This window comes from Colius striatus, chromosome 16 (genome assembly GCF_028858725.1).
Source record: "Colius striatus isolate bColStr4 chromosome 16, bColStr4.1.hap1, whole genome shotgun sequence".
Classification (NCBI taxonomy): domain Eukaryota; kingdom Metazoa; phylum Chordata; class Aves; order Coliiformes; family Coliidae; genus Colius; species Colius striatus.
Window position 1 is genome coordinate 1,777,460 of NC_084774.1, and position 18,111 is coordinate 1,795,570.

At 52.9% G+C, this 18,111-nt stretch overlaps 1 protein-coding gene and 1 long non-coding RNA gene across 2 annotated transcripts; both read right to left on the reverse strand.

The window, feature by feature from the left end:
* Window positions 1–6,297: 6,297 nt before the first annotated feature.
* LOC133626892 (uncharacterized) lies at window positions 6,298–7,891 on the reverse strand. Its single transcript, XR_009819826.1, has 3 exons — window positions 7,637–7,891; window positions 6,652–6,740; window positions 6,298–6,420 (listed from the first exon to the last, which is right to left on the reverse strand). It is a non-coding gene; the product is annotated as an uncharacterized LOC133626892 (long non-coding RNA).
* Window positions 7,892–12,739: 4,848 nt separating this feature from the next.
* Window positions 12,740–13,777, reverse strand: LOC133626979 (testis-specific serine/threonine-protein kinase 1-like). Its single transcript, XM_062009419.1, is given in 3 exon segments — window positions 12,740–12,823; window positions 12,825–13,069; window positions 13,072–13,777. Coding segments are annotated over 3 exon segments (1,035 nt in total).
* Window positions 13,778–18,111: the final 4,334 nt, after the last annotated feature.

An 18,111-nucleotide genomic window follows, 5' to 3' on the forward strand; every position in this document is an offset into this window, starting at 1 on the left:
ACTCTATCACAACCCAGCATTTTCCCTCAAGACTCCACCAAAATCCAACTTTTTTCCCTCAAAACCCAACTTTCTCTTTCAAAACTCCACTTTTGCTCTCAAAACTCCTCCAAAACCCAACTTTTTCCCTCAGAACTCCATTTTTTACATCAAAACTCCTCCAAAACCTAACTTTTGCCTCAAAACTCTACCAAAACCATCCATTTTCCCTCAAGACTCCACCAAACCCTAAATTTTTTCCCCCAAAACCCAACTTTCTCTTTCAAAACTCCACTTTTGCCCTCAAAACTCCAATTTGCCCTCAAGACTCCACTTTTGCCCTCAAGACTCCACAAAACCCAACTTTTTTCCCTCAAAACTCCACTTTTTGAGGTCATCTAAGGGAAAAAGTGAAGTTCTGGTGGAATTTTGAGGGGGAAAAGTGCAGTTTTGGTGGAGATTTGAGGGAGAAAGTGTGTTTTCAGTGGAGTTTGGAGAGGAAAAGTGGGATTTTCATGGACAGATGAGGGGAAAATTGGAGTCTTTGAGGGAAAAAGTGGGGTGTTGGTGGAGTTCTGAGGGGAAAAGTGGAGATTTGAGGGAAAAAATAGGGGGCTTGTGGACTTCTGAAGGGAAAAAGTGTGGTTTTGGTGGAGTTCTGAGGGAGAAAATGGGGTTTCAGAGGAGATTTGAGGGAGAAAATGGAGTTTCTGTGGAGATTTGAGGGAGAAAATGGGATTTTGATGGACTTAGGAGGGGAAAAAGTGTGGTTTTGGTGGAGTTCTGGGGGAGAAAATGGGGTTTCAGAGGAGATTTGAGGGATAAAATGGGGTTTCTGTGGAGATTTGAGGGGAGAAGTGGGGTTTTGATGGACTTAGGAGGGGAAAAAGTGGGGTTGTGGTGGAGTTCTGAGGACAAAACCCCATTTTTGAGGTCAGCTAAGGGAAAAAGTGAAGCTGAGGGGAAAGGTGGGGTCTTTGAGGGAAAAGGTGGAGTATTGGTGGAGTTCTGAGGGGAAAAGGGGGATTTTGGTGGAGTTTTGAGGGAAAAAGTGGGGTTTTGGTGGAGCTTTCAGGGACAAAATGTAGATTTGAGGGGAAAATTAGGGTGCTTGTGGACTCCTGAGGGGAAAAAGTGTGGTTTTGAGGGGAAAAAATGTGGTTCTGGTGGAGTTTTGAGGGCAAAACTGGGGTTTTGGATGGTTTCTGAGGGCTGTTTTGAGGCCTGGGCGGCCATTTTTGGCGGGAGATGGCGCCCATTGCCCCTCCCCCCTCTGATGACGTCACAACGACGCTCTGATGACGTCACAATGCCACACACTGCTCACACAAGGATGGGGAAGGGGCTAAAGCAGGTTTACTTTGGGGGGAGGGGAGTTGGAAACACCCCAAATCCCCACAAACAGCCCCAAAAACAGATCTTTGGTCACGTGACCTCCCGTGACGTCTCCTAAAAGAACAATAAAAGGGGGGGGAGGGGTCAGCAACACCCCAAAACCTGAGGCAGGGTCCACAACCCCCTCCCCAAATCCAGAGGTCTCCCATTACCCCATTTTGGGCTGCCCCCCCACTCGGTTTTAGGCCTTTTCCCGCCGTTTTTGCTCCTCCCCCCTCTCATTTTAGGCCTCTTTTCATCATTTTTGGGCCTCCTCCATCCTTTTCTGCTCCTCTTCCCATTTTTAACCCCCTTTTTTGAGGTGCCCCCCCATATTTAACCCCCTTCCCACCACTTTTACCCTCCCCCCTCATTTTAACCCCCATCCCCTCATTTTTGGGGGCCCCCTCGCCACTAATCCCTTTCCCTCATTTTTAGGTGCCCCCCCCCCATTTTGAAAAGTATCTTTCTATAACAAATTCATCATCTTTACATTAAAGATGCAGCAACTTGTCTCAGATGGATTTTTTGGCTGCTGATTTTACCTAGCAGTTAGCCTCCCCTCTTTTAGGCTTACCTGGTCGATGAAAAGGGATGGAATTGAGATCCTCCCACCAATGCTGGCATTCCCAGCAGCTTCAAAATCCTCCCCAAACCCCCTTTGGCCAGGGCTCAGAGGCCTTGACACAGCACTGACCCTCTCCTCTGCCCACCACCTTTTCCTTACTCCATATATACCAAAGATACTGACTCAGCCCTTGCTCTGTTGCAAAACAATGTTGTTTATTTGAACGAGAACAGCAAACTGATTGCTAAAACTGGTAAGAGTGAAAACAACAATAATAATGATAATAATGTAACAATATTTTAACAAGCCCCTAAGAAGATTACAAACATAAACTTAATGCTTCTTGATCTGACGAACAATCACTCCGAGAATTACATTGGGCCGAGATGACGCGAGACCTGAAAGGGAACACAAACAGTGCACCGCTGAGAGACTGAGTTCTGATTCTGCTGTCAAGAGAAACTTCCTAATTCCAGACTGACCCCCACAGAACTTGTTTGTCTCAATTCCATGAGATGACCCCTTGCAATTCCATTCTGCAATAACCTCTGTTCACACAATATCCCCCTAGATCACCCATTCTGCCACCTCTTAGGTTCAAACCTGATCCCATAGACACCTTATTTCCCAAATAATATCACACAGAGAGTAAGACAGAGACAGGTCAGCTCCTCACATCTGCTGCTTCATAACTGCTGGTGAATCTTTTGCAAATCTTTGCTGTGCCAATGAAGAATGACCTGCATTGTAACGTTTTCAGCTTCTGCAGCATTTAGCCTCCCCTCTTTTGTGCTTACCTGGCCCATGAAGAGGCAAGAGTTGGGATGGAATTGGGTCCTCAGAGCTCAGGGGGATCAGGTAAAAATTCTTGATACTTCTCTTGGGAGTATTAGTTACAACCCCAAAACAACCACGACTGATCAAGTAGGCGTAGAGAGACACATAGGCATAAATATCTTCCTCTTCATACACGGGACGGAAACGAATCAAACACAATTCCTGCAATAGAAAAGCAAAGGGGAACAATTCAGCCTTCAACAGAGCAGCAAATCAAGCAGGAAAGGGCCAACCTCAGGGGTAAAAAGCAGTGGTACAATTATCACTCTCTTGATGTTTCCCAGGCAATAGTCCAGCTGATACCATCTGTCCTTATCAGAAATACAGTGCTCGTCTGACATCAAACTCAACAGCTGGATGCTCCAAGTGATCCAGAAAGAAACAGAAAAGTCTCAGTTTCGGGCCTCTATTTTTGTACAGAGCATCAACTTTCACTTCTGAAGTGGACTTAGTACTGAATTCTATTTCCTGCATTCAATGATCAGATCTCCTTATTTCTAGATGGAATTTCAGTCTTCAACATTGAATAATTAGTTTGTGTTCAATCGTTACAAATGAATTAGGAGCAAGGAGATTTAAGTGCTCTGCAGGAGAGAGAGATCAAGGGGATCTGCAGCTCAAGAGCAAGAAATAAAGAAGATTTTCAGTGGATACCTGATGAGGTGCAGTTCTGAGGTCAGCAATGTAATCCCAGACTGCCTTCGGTGGGATCGTCCCACCAACCCGAAGCGTCTCTGGTAATTCCTAAACAAGAAGCATGACATGGCAGGCTGAGAAACACCAAGAGACTCATGAATGTCATCATCCAACTGGTTTCAGTTGAAAATTAGTGAGAAGGATGGTATTTTTCATCCATGGACAACCAAAACTTTCTGACAGGTCACATCAGTGACCCATCTCGGTTCAGAACAGAACAAGGCATCGACTTGAAATGCTGCCTTGTTTGGAACCTCTTTCCCAAGAAGGAAGCTGACAGGAAGCTGTTCTTCCAGATCCAAACACATCTCCAAACACATTTACAGTCCTGAGCATCCTCCACCAATCTGAGAGGAATTTTTAGAAGGTGCTTTTTCCCATCCTCCAGCTCCTTTTGCTGTTACTAAAGGGAAGCCATCACCATGAGCACTGCTCTAATAACTACGCAGCATCCCCGGCCTTTCTAGCCACAGAACTGCAGAACAGATCCAAAGACAAAGACATGGCAGTGCTGACCTCACTAAGATTATCAAAGCAGCCAGACACGGGATATGCTTTGCTGAGATACGTGGCCACACTCCGCAGCTTAAATAATCCTCTCCAAACGGCGCTGAGGGAAGAGTCCGAGGAAGAAGCGTCGCTGTCTTGAGGCGAGAATGACTCTGCAACACTGCCAAGCAAACACAAAGCAGGAAGGCTGCCTGAACTTTCAAGTTGATCCTGACTTTGGGCTGGGGGACGGGGAGCAGGACGGGGACACTTGGGACTGTGAAAACAGCCACATGAAAGATTCAGTGGCTTGGCTTTGTCCTAAGTGTACGCACGGGATATTGGGTGACCCATGAACTTCAGGCTCTGCTGTTGGACTTGCCGCAGGGCTCTGAAACCTGGGCTGCACTTCTGCTTTTGATTCTGACTCTGCCTTTTGGACGGGAGCCGTCATCTTCATCTTCTTACAGGGTCTGTCATCTCCAGGTGTTGAAATCACATCTAGAAATGTACATCAAAGGCTTTTGATGAGTGTTTAACTCTCAAGGTCCTTTTCTTCCTTCCTCCCAACACTTTGTATAACATCTCTTTCCCTTTGCACAAAGGCAGCCCTGGGGATACCTGTGCACATACTGCCATACGGGGCAAACAGGTGGGTTTGATGTGGACTGTCAAGGTTGTGCAGAGCAGTGTCACTGTCTGGGCTTTGTCCAGGTTGGGGTGGCTCTTGCTGCTCCTCCAAGTGAACAAACACAAAACACATTCCGGTTAATCCTTAACTTCAACCATACAAAACCACTTTGGAAACCATTAACTGACTTCAGTTCTTTACCCAAGAAGTTGTTTACAGCACCTCAGAGCTCTTGAATAACATCTCATTCTACCATGCGCTGAGGTAGGCAGCTCATGTTCAGCTCCCTGACAGGACGAGGCTGCAGTGAGGTGGGAGTCAGTCTCTGCTCCCAAGTAACCAGAGATGGGACAAGAGGCAACGGGCCTGAAGCTGCACCAGGGGAAGATTAGTCTGGGGATGAGGAAATATTGCTTCGCCCACAGGGCTGTTAGACACTGTCCCAGGCTGCCCAGGGAGCTGCTGATCTCCTGCCCCTGGAGATACTGCAAATCTGTGGAGCTGAGGAGGGCCATGGGTTAGTGGTGGCCTTGGCAGTGTTACGTTAGTGGTTGGACTTGATGCTCGTACAAGGACTTTTCCAACTAAAGCAATGCTGTGAGGCTGTGAGTCTGTGATATTTACAGCTGCCACGTGTCCTCGCTTCACAGCTTTTTTCTTCATTTCAGGAGACCTGCTTCCTGACTCCATCCCCTGAAAGAGACAAAACCAGCTTGGTAAAGTCATTTGTTCTGTACTTTGCAATGCTTTGGCTGGGGGTAGGAAAAAGGTCTTTTGACACTGACCATTATGAGTATGTCCTTGGGAAGAAAGTGCTGCATTAACATCATGTGGCGGGTGAGCATGGGCACGCTCCTAACCCCTGTGCAAGGTACTGTACGGGACTCAGTACTCCCGTTTTTCCCGTTTGGGCCACACTGTTTTTCAGCAGAAGCAGCGTCAATGTGCATCTGATCTGACACGATTCTGCTCCTGCAGAGCTTCATGCGGGTTCAACTTCAGTGCAGCTTTGGAAGTCTTGCCACGTGCGCTTCCCTCTGCAACCTGAGCTAGCTGGACCTGCTTTAGCAGGGGCTTGGAGATGGTCGGTAGACGTCCCTTCCAACCCCTGCCACGCTCTGAGGAGTCTGTGGATTTGCTACGGGGTTTGTTCTCAAGGCAGTTATTCCATTGCACTTGAGATACTCCCGGACATGTCAGTTGAAGCAGCAAACTGGCTGTCTCGCTTGAAAAGAGCTCAAAAGCCGTGATCAACTTCAGCTTATTCCTCAAATACAGCATGTGAATTGCACTTCTAGACCTGAGAATTCTTGCTGCCAACTGACAATGATTGTAGTTCCCCTGACAGACAATTCTAGATCTCTTCTAGAATTGGGCCACAAAGCTGGAGAAATGCATTTCTTTCTGTTTCCCTCCCCTTTAGATTGCAGGTAAAATAGTGCCGCTTTCCCCAAGCCAGTGACGCACTGGAACTCATTCTGGACCTAAACTCCAGCAGCAGTTCAAGCACAGAAGTTCCTGGCGGTCACCAGAACATGATGAAGTTCCACTTCTCTTGTTGAACTCACCGGGCAGAAGATCGCCTCGAGCGCCCACAGATGATGAACGTGGCACAAGGCAGGTGAGGTTTGATCCCACGGTCCCCGAGGTCGCTCTGCCTCGAAGTGACTGTCTGCTTCTGGGGACAGCGGTTGGCGCCTCTTGTTGCCATGGCAATAGGACAACAGAGCGGTCTCCTGGTTAGTGATGGCACACAGGGGATGGCCAGCATCAGCTTCAAGCTGAGGAATCCCAGGTCTGCACGAGCTGTAAGGACCGGCACGGCTCTGCTCTGGCTGAGACAGCTCTGGAGAGGCCCAGCAGAGAGAAAGCTAGCAGTGACTTAGGAAACCTCGTCAGGAAGGAAGGAGCCACCCTTCTTTCCAAGCCCCAGGAAGGAATCCAAAGGCTGAGCATCTGCTCATCATCCTTCCATCAAATTGCCAATAAACAGTTTCTACTTCCCCAGTAGAACACTTAAAGCTCAGTGTGCCTCCTCCCCCACCTCTGCTGGTCACTCAACAACCAGAGCACCCACCTGTTACTGAAGACCTTGCTGCAGTTGTAAACCTTAATGGACAGCGTTTCTCCCACGGCCAGCTTCCCGTAGTGAGGCCAGCCAAAGAGCTACAAACAAACAGAGGGGAGAGAGACGACAGGTCATTCCCAGACACGCTTTCCCATGTTTCCCACGTGGCTCGTTGGTCTCCTCTGCAAGGTGACCAAACCACTGAGCATCACAAAAAGCTGCTGGGGTGGGCAGTTATTTTCCTGCTGGCCAGGGCAGACCCTGCAGCTCGCAATGGAGGAAGGGATGGGAAGGGAGTGAGAACCCCACCAGCAGCACACAGCTGTAGGTCAGCTGCTAAAGCAGCCACAGCATCATCTGGAAAGAGGAGGATGCAGGTGCCTGCTGCGGTGGCTGAGCTGGCTGCAGGGTGAGACGGTGCATGAGGAAGGTACCATGGATGAGATCCCCTGAGGCTGCAATTCACCTCACACCCAAAGTGCCCAACTGCCTGGAGGCTGGCAAGAGGGAAAGGGCCCTCCTGCCCCTGAATCCTTCTCCTTTCTCCATGGAGCACAGAGGCATCCAGGCGGGATGGGAGAGATCCAGGTACTGAGAATTCCCTGCTGCTCTGGTACAGCCAAGCTCTGACCGGCCGTGAGGAACGTGGGCTGACGCTGCCCTGCGCCCCGGCCCCCTCCCACACCCCACAGCCGCCACGTCCCATCCCATCCCATCCCATCCCATCCCATGCCACCCCACCCCACCCCATCCAATCCCATCCCATCCCATCCCATCCCATGCCACCCCACCCCACCCCATCCAATCCCATCCCATGCCACCCCATCCCATCCCATCCCATCCCATCCCATCCCATCCCATGCCATCCCATGCCACCCCATCCCATCCCATCCCATCCCATCCCATCCCATCCCATCCCATCCCATCGATGCTGTGGAGGGACCCCCGTGCCCCGCACACCTCACTTTGCCCTCATCCCCCACTTTGCCCTCACCTCCCCTCTCTGCAGTGGGGGTTTCAGTTAGTCTGTTCCCGATAGCTTCTGTCCACAAACTCTTTACCGGGTCTTCACTGCAACCCCCTCCCCCTGTTACTAAGCCAAAAGCTGCTCCTTGCTAAACCAGAACATGTATTTACATTTCTTCCATTCAGGAACAGAAAAGATCAAAGATACAAAGCAGGGGCAGGGAGGAGAATTGGTGTGAATGGCACAATCTCAAGGCACTGAGCACCCATAGCTGCACGGCAGGGCCTGGGTGCTGACAGCTCTCTTCACCCCAGGGATCCAGGTTGCCAGCACCAGGCTGCAGTCTACACCTTCTTTATCTCTGGTGGTTTCAGAGGTGGCCATCCCTGCCATTTATAACAGGACACCAGCTGCTTGGGCACTTCAGCCAGAAGGGTCTGGGAAAGCGCTTCCCGGGGAGCCTGTGGAGACAGCAGGGAGAATGAACCAGAAATGCTGCACAGGAAGGAGCCATCGGGCCAGTGACAGCCCAGAGCACAGCCCCTGCCAGCCAGGTCTCACTCCCTGTCAGCCTCAGGGAGCACTGCTGAGGAGAAGCATTTGTTTCCACCCCTGCACTGCTCCCACCTCAAGCCCAGGCTCACACAGCCTTTCTATATGGCCCTGATGAGGGAGGGAAACTACCCCAAGCACTAGCAATCCCTCTGTATACACACCATCCTGCTTCTCCTAAACCTGTGGTTATACAGGGACAAACAGAGTGGTTCAAAGTCACATTATACCCTGGGGCCCCGGCATTGTTTCACAGTGACACAACTCAGGTGAACACAGTTCACAATCCCCCATCTTCTTCTTTATGGTATTGATTCGTGGTTTTGTTTCTAATCGAGTCAGTACTTGCCGAATTGGTATCAATTTCGGATCTTCTTTTGTTTTTAGTCTCATCAAGGAATGAGTTTTCTCCTTCCCTGGTTCTGAATCAACGGGCCCTGCAGTTATCTGCATTGCTTGTATAACCGAGTGCATTAATCTGGTAAAAAACAGGTATTAAACATGGAATTATTAAGAATCCTCCAAATATCCCCAGTACTACTATCCCAAGGTTAGGAAGCCAATCACCGTTCATCAGGTTCCCCCCTCGTCCTCCCAGATCGATTCCATTGCAAGTCTGAACTGGAACATGTGCAATTTCCTTCATTTTGTTACCAGTTGATAGAGAGTGTTTCCTTCATCATCAATTTCTAATCAACACTTACTAAGATTAAATTTTAACTTGGGGGAGGTTTTGAGGGGATTTTGCGGTCCCCTTGGGGATTAGGGAGGGGTTTGAGGGGTTTTGGGGTCCCCTTGAAGCATTGGGGGGAGGTTTTGGGGTCCCCTGGGGGTTTTCGGGGTGGTTTGGGGGGTCTTTTGGGATTCCCTTGGGGCTTTGGGGGTGGTTTTGGGGGGCTTTTGGGGTTCCCTTGGGGCATTGGGGAGGGGTTTGAGGGGTTTTGGGGTCCCCTTGAGGCATTCAGGGAGTTTTGGGGTCCCCTTGGGGCATTGGGGAGGGGTTTGAGGGTTTTTGGGGTCCCCTTGAGGCATTCAGGGAATTTTAGGGTCCCCTTGGGGCATTGAGAGTGAGTTTTGGGGTCCATTTGGGGCATTGGAGGGACTTGGGCAGGGGCTTCCCCTAGAGAAGAGGTTTGGGGAGGCCCCGTTGTCCCCTTCCCACGCTGCTTTGCTCCACGGGCTGGAGGGGGCAGCGCTGGATCGCACCGAGGTGCTGGTGAGGGCTGGGGGCGTGGTCTGAGAGCGGGCGTGGCCTGCTCTCTGATTGGCCACCTTCCCCCACCCCCGGAGGAGCTGCTGGAGCCCCGCCCCCCGCCGCACTAAGCCCCGCCCCCTCCCCTCTGTGACGTCACAGGCACACGCAGCTCCTCGGCCAATCGCTGCCCTGCTGCTCCCCGCAGGCCGCGTGCTCCTGCAGCACGGGGAGGATGCTCCTGGCCGTGCTCCCGACAGCCTTGTGATGTCACAGACAGTCACAGGCCCCTGTGGGACACGGCAGCAGCCCAGCTGCAGATTGCCCGGCACACGGCAGACGTCGAGCCCTGGAGGCAGCAGCCGAGCCCTCGAGTCCTGCCCTCAGCAGCCAGACGTCGGCACGTGCCTGAGGAGCCGCCGAGTCGCAGCAGCAGCGCCTGAAGCCTTTGAGTCCCACCGGTGGCAGCCGGCGAGTCCTGCCTGCGGTGGCTGAGATCCCGACCCGCCAGCAGCTGAGAGGACAGCAAGTGCCAGCAGCGGCCATGGAGGTGCCCAGGCAGGAGCAGAGGGACGGTTGCCCCGTCTGCCTCGGTCCCCTGCAACGGCCCTGTGCCCTGGAGCCGTGCTGGCACGCCTTGTGCCAGGCCTGCACCCAGCGCTGGGCTGCCGCCCACTGCCCGCTGTGCCACCAGCCCATCCTGGCCCTCTGCCTCCTGCCTGCAGAGGAGGGCGACGCCGGGGGGGCCCGGCAGCCTCACGGCCGCCTCCGTCCCGCCGCGGGGCCGGGGCCGCAGCCGCAGGGGCGGCGGCGGCGGGGGCCCAGAGGGCAGCGGGGCCGGAGAGCCGGGGCTGAGCGTGGGCAGCGTGGCCCCGCCGGGCTGCAGGACAGGCGCAGGCGGCCCCGCCACGTGCCGTGGCCCCGCCAGGAGCCGCTGTGGCTGCGGCGGCTCCTGGACCACGAGCTGGGCTCCGGGGATCACAGCAGGGACGGGCAGCTCAGCTTCCTGCTGGCGCGCCGCCGAGATCCCGCCTGGCTGCGGCGGCTCCTGGACTATGTGCTGAGCTCCGAGGACTACGCTCAGCTGCGCTGGCTGCGCTCCTGACACACAAACATCTCCCTCTGAATCGGCCCCCGGCGCAGGCTGAGAGGGGCCAGGCCGGGTTCCTTCTGTGCGCCTTGGCTCATGGCTGCAGCACGCTGAGAGTGGCCACAGGCACTGCGGGAGCCTCTCCTCGGGAGCCTGAGGACACGGCAGCACAGTCCACGCGTGACAACTGCGGCCTTTCCATCGGGACTGAGCGTGGGGCTGCAGGCACTGAGCCCTTGCACCTGCCATCGCTCCTTTGCTGCTTTCCTTTGCTGCTCTTACAACGCTTTGTTCTCTCCTCGTGGTGTTTTATTAAACTCTCCTTATCTCAACCCACAAAGCTTCATCTTTTCCTCCCGATTCTCCTCCTTGCCCTGCTGAGGTGGGGCGCAGTGAACAACTGCAGGCTTTGCTTATTGTCAGCTGGCTTTAAATCACAGCAGCCTTTGGAGCCTTTTCAGTGTGGGAGCAATCTCGAGATGTTTGCAGTGAGTCTGCTCAGCCCAGACTGAAACAGCCCGGCTGCAGCCCAGAAAGATTCAGCCAACGGTGCGCAGTTACGGCAAGAGGAAAGCACCCAGGCTCTGACGCCTCGAGGGGAATCAGTGCTGCAAGGAGAGAAGAACAGGGAGAGAGGAACACTGCAGGACGCAGCTGGGGACCCGGGGCAGTGGGGCAGAAGAGGGTGTGGGGCACAGACCAGTCCGGAGCTCAGCTGCCCTTTCCATCTCAGCATTCTAGTGGTTCTCCCTCAGAATCTTTTTTCAAAGAATCACAGCACGGTGGGGGTTAAAGGGACCTGTAGAGCTCATCCAGTCCAACCCCCTGCAGAAGCAGCTCCCATCTACATCAGGTCACGCGGGAACATGTCATGCAGGAGGTCTTGAAGCCCTCCAAGGAAGGAGCCTCCTCACCCTCCCTGGGCAGCCTGGGCCAGGGCTCCCTCATCTCACAGGGAAACAGTTTGTCCTTATGTTGAAATGGAAACTTTTGTTCCAGCTTCATCCCATCAGCCCTTGTCCTGTTGCTAGATACCATCGAAAAAAGTGCTGCCCCAACCTCCTGACACCCACCAGTGAGATATTTGTCACTATTAATGAGATCCCCCCTCAGTCTCCTCCAGGCTGAACAGCCCCAGGTCCCGCAGCCTTTCCTCATAAGGAAGATGCTCCAGTCCCCTCAGCATCCTGGTGGCCCTGCACTGGCCTCTCTCCAGGAGTTCTACCCTTGGCAGAGTAGAGGAGGAGCAGAACCTCCCTCAACCAGCACTCCCAGGTCTGTGTCTGCAGAGCTGCTCTCCAGCAGGTCACCCCCAGCCTGTCCTGGTGCAGGGGGTTGTTCCTTCCCAGCTGCAGGATTCTGCCCTTGTCCTTGTTGAACCTCGTGAGGTTTCTCTCTGCCCAACTCTCAGCCTGTCCTGATGTCACTGAATGGCAGCACTGAATGCAGTGACACTGGCCTTGCTCCAGCCCTCAGGCACCTCACCTGTCCTCCATGGTTGTTCAAACATGATGGAGAGAGGCTTAGCAATCGCATCAGCAGCTCCCGCAGCATTCTTGGACGCATCCCATTGGGACCCATTGACTTATGAGTGTTAAGCTCAGCCAACAAGCTTTTTACCTCTTCCTCTTCCACCCAGGGCAAGTCCTCTGCTGTCCAGGCCAGGCGACTGTCCTTGCTGGACTGGGCTTCCCCAGGGCCGGCCGTGGCCGTAAAGACCGAAGCAAAGGCGGCATTCAGTACTTCGGGCTCCTCTGCGTCCTCGGTCACCAGGGCACCCTCTGTGTTCAGCAGCGGGCCCACATTCCCCCTCAGCTTCCTTTTACTACCAATGTGCCTGAAAAACCCCTTCTTGTTTTCCTTAACTGTCCTGGCTAGATTTGATTGTAGAAGGGCTTCAGCCTTCCTGGTTGCACCCCTGCGAGCTCTGGCCAAGAGCTCAGAATCAAGTAACAGCTGCTTGGAAGCAAGAGGGAAAATATGTTGGGTATCATTTTGTCCTTGTTAATTCTTTCTAGACCGAAATAGGAAGAGTTTATCACGAGAAATGCTTTTCCTTGATTTGAGAAATAGCTTTAATCCATTCTTTATTACTGGTTTTGTAAGAAACTGAAGAACGCCTCAAAGATGCCACAACAACATTAAGCAAAAGCAGCAGCAGAGCCCATCAGGAAAAACTGTCAAGAAATGATAAACCCCTATCAAGTTGGCACATTTTCTGAGGAGGTGAAATGCGTTTACTTCAGCAGCTGAGTGTTCTTCATCCCTCTCTATCCTCAGCTGGAGCAGGGAAGAATTATCCCGTGCCAGCTACAGCACTGAGATGTGGAGTCGCTGGTTTCCTGACTTGGAAAGTAAAGCTGTCCTTAAGAGGATCCTTTGTCCTTCTCTCCTCCCCCGTATACAGAAGGGGATTTGGCTTGCTGGTAGTGCCCAGGCTTTCCTTCACAAAGGGTTTGGGAACACTCACCCTCTTTTGCAGCTGGCAGAGGCAAAGGGATCGTGCATTTTGGAGTGTGCAGCCATGAGTGCTTCAAGACTTCATCTACGCACAACCTCTGAGCCACGACGGGCGGGAGCAAGCGGTGAACGAGATCCCTGCACTCTGCAGTCAGATGTTTGGACTGGGGAAGGGGATCCGCTGTCGTTTCTGAACACGGGTCATTTTGCTGACGTTGGAATCATTGAAAGGCAACGAAGCCCAGACCATTGAGTACAGGCTGACACCCAGAGTCCATGTGTCAGCAATCCTGGGGTCAGAGGGAATTTCCTCCAGCACTTCAGGGGCTGCGTACGCAGGAGAACAACAGAAGGTTTGGCTGAGAACAATTCTGCCATTTTCCTCCCGAGACAGGAGTTTGGAAAAGCCAAAGTCTGCCAGCTTGACATTGAGATGTGCATGGAGAGGGATGTTCTCACATTGCAGCTCCCTGTGAGCAACGTCCAAGTCGTGGCAATACTTGATGGCAGATGCCAACTGCTGAAACTTGGTGCCAGCGATGTCCTCTGTCATAGCTCCTGTGATCCCCATGTAGTCCAGGAGGTCTCCCTTTTCCCCCAGCTCCAACACTCTGTACACTTTCCTAGCTGGTGTCTGAAAAATCTCAAAGGTTTTGGTGATTGAGGGGTGCTGCAAACATCTCAATGCCTCGATTTCCCTGGGCAGAAATCTTTCCAGGAAGTGCTGAGTAGCTTTTCTCTTGTTGATTATCTTGACGGCCACGTTGCGTTTCAGCTGGACACAGTGGGCAGATTTCACTTTCCCATAAGAACCTTCTCCGAGTGTCTTTCTCAGGCTGTAGCCTTTCTTTGCCAGCGCCACAGCATCAGACATGGTGGGAGAGCTGGGGAAGCCCAAAACCATCCTCCCCACAGATGCCACCGAAGCTCCCAGCAGCTCCTCACATCATCAAAGAACCGTGGCAGCTCTTCACAGAGCTTCATGATCGTGGGCTTGGGGTCTCGTTTCTTCACGGCTCCAAACACCCTCCTCAAGACGGCCAAAGCCTTCACCTTGACATCAGTGCTGGCATGTGCCATGAGCTCCAAGATATCAGGCACCAGCAAGCTGATGGTCCTGGCCTGGGAGGGGAAAGAGGTTGTGGTGAAGCCACAGCAGCCCTTTTTGCCCCCAGAACTCAGAGGCTGTGCTTGGCTGGATCAGCACGTACCGTCTTGGTGTCCTCAGACAAGGTGAGGAGGGCTGTGAGCACCAGGGGCAGCATCGGGCTGCGAGGCCACTTGAGGAAGTGACAAAACTTGTAGATGGAGGTGAAGTTGATGCCAGGGTGAGCCCCAGCCAGGATCTGCAGGGGCAGGAGAGGCACTGAGGAGGGCTGGGAGGAGTTGGAGGGGAAAAGTGGGATTTTGGTGGCGTTCTGAGGAGAAAGGTGAGGGTTTGGGTGCATTTTGAGGCGAAAGGTGAGGGTGTGGGGGTGTTTTGAGGGGAAAGGTGAGGGTTTGGGGCCATTTTGACAGCAGAAGCTTTCTGCTGAGATCAGCTAGGCTTGACGAGGGGCTTGGGCTGGATGATCCCTGAAGATTCCCTTCCCACCCCCAGCACTCCACGTGCCACTGAGTCCCCACTCACAGCCAGGGGGTAGATGTAGGTGTCTTCCACGTGGGAGCTGAACACCTTCCGGAACAGCCTGTGCTGGAGCAGCGCCAGCATCTCCTTCAAGGCTGAACACAGTAGTTTGGGCGTGGAGAATATCACCTCCAACATGGCCATGGCAGCCCTGCGGGAGGCAGCGGCAGGGTTGGCTCCAGGTGCCTCTTGGCACCTTCCCCCTCCCTCTTGGGACACTCAGGAGGAAGGTTGAGGTGGTTTTCCTCACGGGGTGGGAAGGAGGAGGCTCGGCTCATGGGGCTGGGAGGCGTGGGGACGGTGTGAAGGAGAACAAAGGTGTGGCCATGCCGACCCGTCCTCCTCTAAAGCTCCTGCCCCTCTCCCAGCCCCCTCTGCCGCTTTGGAAAGGCCTCGGGTGGGTTCAGGGAGGAGGAAAGCCAACCTCGGGGCAAACTTACATCCCAAAGCCAGGAGCTCGGGTTTCTCACGACGGCGTCCAGGACGGCTTTCTGCTTCTGGGGCACTTGGTCTCCTCCCAAGGCCTCAATGATCCAGACGACCACCTCTGTCTTCTCAGTAGGCGAGAGCTGTTCCTCCAGCAGCTCGGCTGAGCAGCACTGCTTGAGAGCTGGGCTGGTGTAAAGGACCTGGAGGGAGGTTGACAGCGGTACTGAGCGACAGGAGGAAACGAGCCCAGACTTGTCCCAGGGGAGCTTGAGCCTGGAGATGGGGAAGAGGGTTCTGAAGGAGTCTGGAGGCCAAGTGTGGGGTTTTGGGGGAGTTCTGAGGCCAAAAGAAGACTTTTGAGGGCATAAGATGGGTTTTGGGGAAGTTTTGAAGCCAAAAGTTGGCTTTTGGTGAAGTTTTGAAGGTAAAAGGTGTGTTTTTGGGGAGTTTTGAGGGCAAAAGTGGAGTTTAAAGGGAAAATGTTGGGTTTTGGTGGGGTTTTGAGGCCAAAAGTTGAGTTTTAAGGGCAACAGTGGAGTTTTGAGGGCAAATACTGGGTTTTGGAGGTGTTTTGAGGGCAACAGTGGAGTTTTAAGGGCAAAAGTTGGTTTTTGGTGGTGTTTTGAGGGGAAAAGTTGGGTTTTGGTGGAGCTTTGAGGACAAAAGTAGAGTTTAAAGGGCAAAAGTTGGGTTTTGGTGGAGGTTTGAGGGCAAAAGTGGGCTTTTGAGAGCAAAAGTTGGGTTGTGGTGTGGTTTTGAGGGCAAAAGTTGAGCTTTGGGGGCCAAAGTGGGGTTTTGCTGAACTTGTAAGGGCAAAAATAGGGAGCGAAGGGAGACAGTGCAGAGGCTGCAGAGCAGAGGAGGAGGAGAGCAGAGGGTTCCCCAGGGTGAGGGAGCAGGGCTGGGATCATCACCTTAATCACCATGCTGCCGCTGCTATTGCACCCGCATCCACAGTTGCTGTTGCCGCTGCAGCTGCTCTCGCAGCTTCCACTGCAGCTGCTGCTGCTGCTTGAAAAAGAGTTCACAGCATCCTTCTCTGACAATGGGACGTGTAAAGTCTCCTCTGACAGCACGTCACCTACACAGGAGAAACACGGCAGAGCCTGTAGGAACACATGGACTCGGCCCAACCCTTCCCCAGAGGCTGAGAGGAGCTTCAAAGCGAGCAAGGGGAGCCCAGAACTGGGCACGAGACTGCAGATGGAGCCTCACCAGAGATGGCAGAGGAGAGGGGCAGGAGCAGCTCCCATATCCTGCTGCCCACACTCTCTTTGCTGCCCCCACAAAAGGCCGCCTTGGCCACCGCCGGCTCCCGTTCAGCCTCTTGCCACCCAAGAGGAGCGTCGAGCCCGTGCCATCGAGGTGTCACCGCCGAGGTATTGTCACCCAAGGCTTTGCTGAACCCCCCCTCCCTTGCCCAGCCCTGATGGGGGGTGTGGGGAAAGGGGGGGAAACCCTCACTCGCTGCTCTGCAGCAACTCAGGCTCGCTCACAGCTCGCACGGCTGAGCTCGTCTGGGATCTCTGCGCTTCCTCCCAGGCCCGATCCATGACCGAGGGGTTCAGGGAAGGATAAGGAAGAGCATTCCGACGGAAAAAGGGCCCAGTCAAGGGCCAGCTGGCAGAAGCCATGGTCACGGCCTCGGGAAGGGTCTCCTCGGCAGCTCGGCCCCACGGCTTTGGGGGCCCTCCAGGGATGGGGAAGCCACCAGCTCGCTGGGCAGCCTGGCACAGGGGCTGCGGCCCCCTCGGGGAAACAGCTCTGGGCAGCTCCAGCCTCCACCTGAGCCCTTTCCACTGCTGCTCTCCTCTGCTTCCTTTTCCATGCTTTGCCCCTCAGACCTCCACCAAACGTCCACTTTTGCCCTCAGAACTCCACCAAATGCCCACTTTTGCCCTCAACACTCCACTTTTGCCCTCAAGACTCCACTTTTTCCCTCAATAGTCCACCAAAACCTCACTTTCACCTCAAAACTCTATCACAACCCAGCATTTTCCCTCAAGACTCCACCAAAATCAAACTTTTTTCCCTCAAAACCCAACTTTCTCTTTCAAAACTCCACTTTTGCTCTCAAAACTCCTCCAAAACCCAACTTTTTCCCTCAGAACTCCATTTTTTACATCAAAACTCCTCCAAAACCTAACTTTTGCCTCCAAACTCTACCAAAACCATCCATTTTCCCTCAAGACTCCACCAAACCCCAAATTTTTTCCCCCAAAACCCAACTTTCTCTTTCAAAACTCCACTTTTGCCCTCAAAACTCCAATTTGCCCTCAAGACTCCACTTTTGCCCTCAAGACTCCACAAAACCCAACTTTTTTCCCTCAAAACTCCACTTTTTGAGGTCATCTAAGGGAAAAAGTGAAGTTCTGGTGGAATTTTGAGGGGGAAAAGTGCAGTTTTGGTGGAGATTTGAGGGAGAAAGTGTGTTTTCAGTGGAGTTTGGAGAGGAAAAGTGGGATTTTCATGGACAGATGAGGGGAAAATTGGAGTCTTTGAGGGAAAAAGTGGGGTTTTGGTGGAGTTCTGAGGGGAAAAGTGGAGATTTGAGGGAAAAAATAGGGGGCTTGTGGACTTCTGAAGGGAAAAAGTGTGGTTTTGGTGGAGTTCTGAGGGAGAAAATGGCGTTTCAGAGGAGATTTGAGGGAGAAAATGGAGTTTCTGTGGAGATTTGAGGGAGAAAATGGGATTTTGATGGACTTAGGAGGGGAAAAAGTGTGGTTTTGGTGGAGTTCTGGGGGAGAAAATGGGGTTTCAGAGGAGATTTGAGGGAGAAAATGGGGTTTCTGTGGAGATTTGAGGGGAGAAGTGGGGTTTTGATGGACTTAGGAGGGGAAAAAGTGGGGTTGTGGTGGAGTTCTGAGGACAAAACCCCATTTTTGAGGTCAACTAAGGGAAAAAGTGAAACTGAGGGGAAAGGTGGGGTCTTTGAGGGAAAAGGTGGAGTATTGGTGGAGTTCTGAGGGGAAAAGGGGGATTTTGGTGGAGTTTTGAGGGAAAAAGTGGGGTTTTGGTGGAGCTTTCAGGGACAAAACGTAGATTTGAGGGGAAAATTAGGGTGCTTGTGGACTCCTGAAGGGAAAAAGTGTGGTTTTGAGGGGAAAAAATGTGGTTCTGGTGGAGTTCTGAGGGCAAAACCGGGGTTTTGG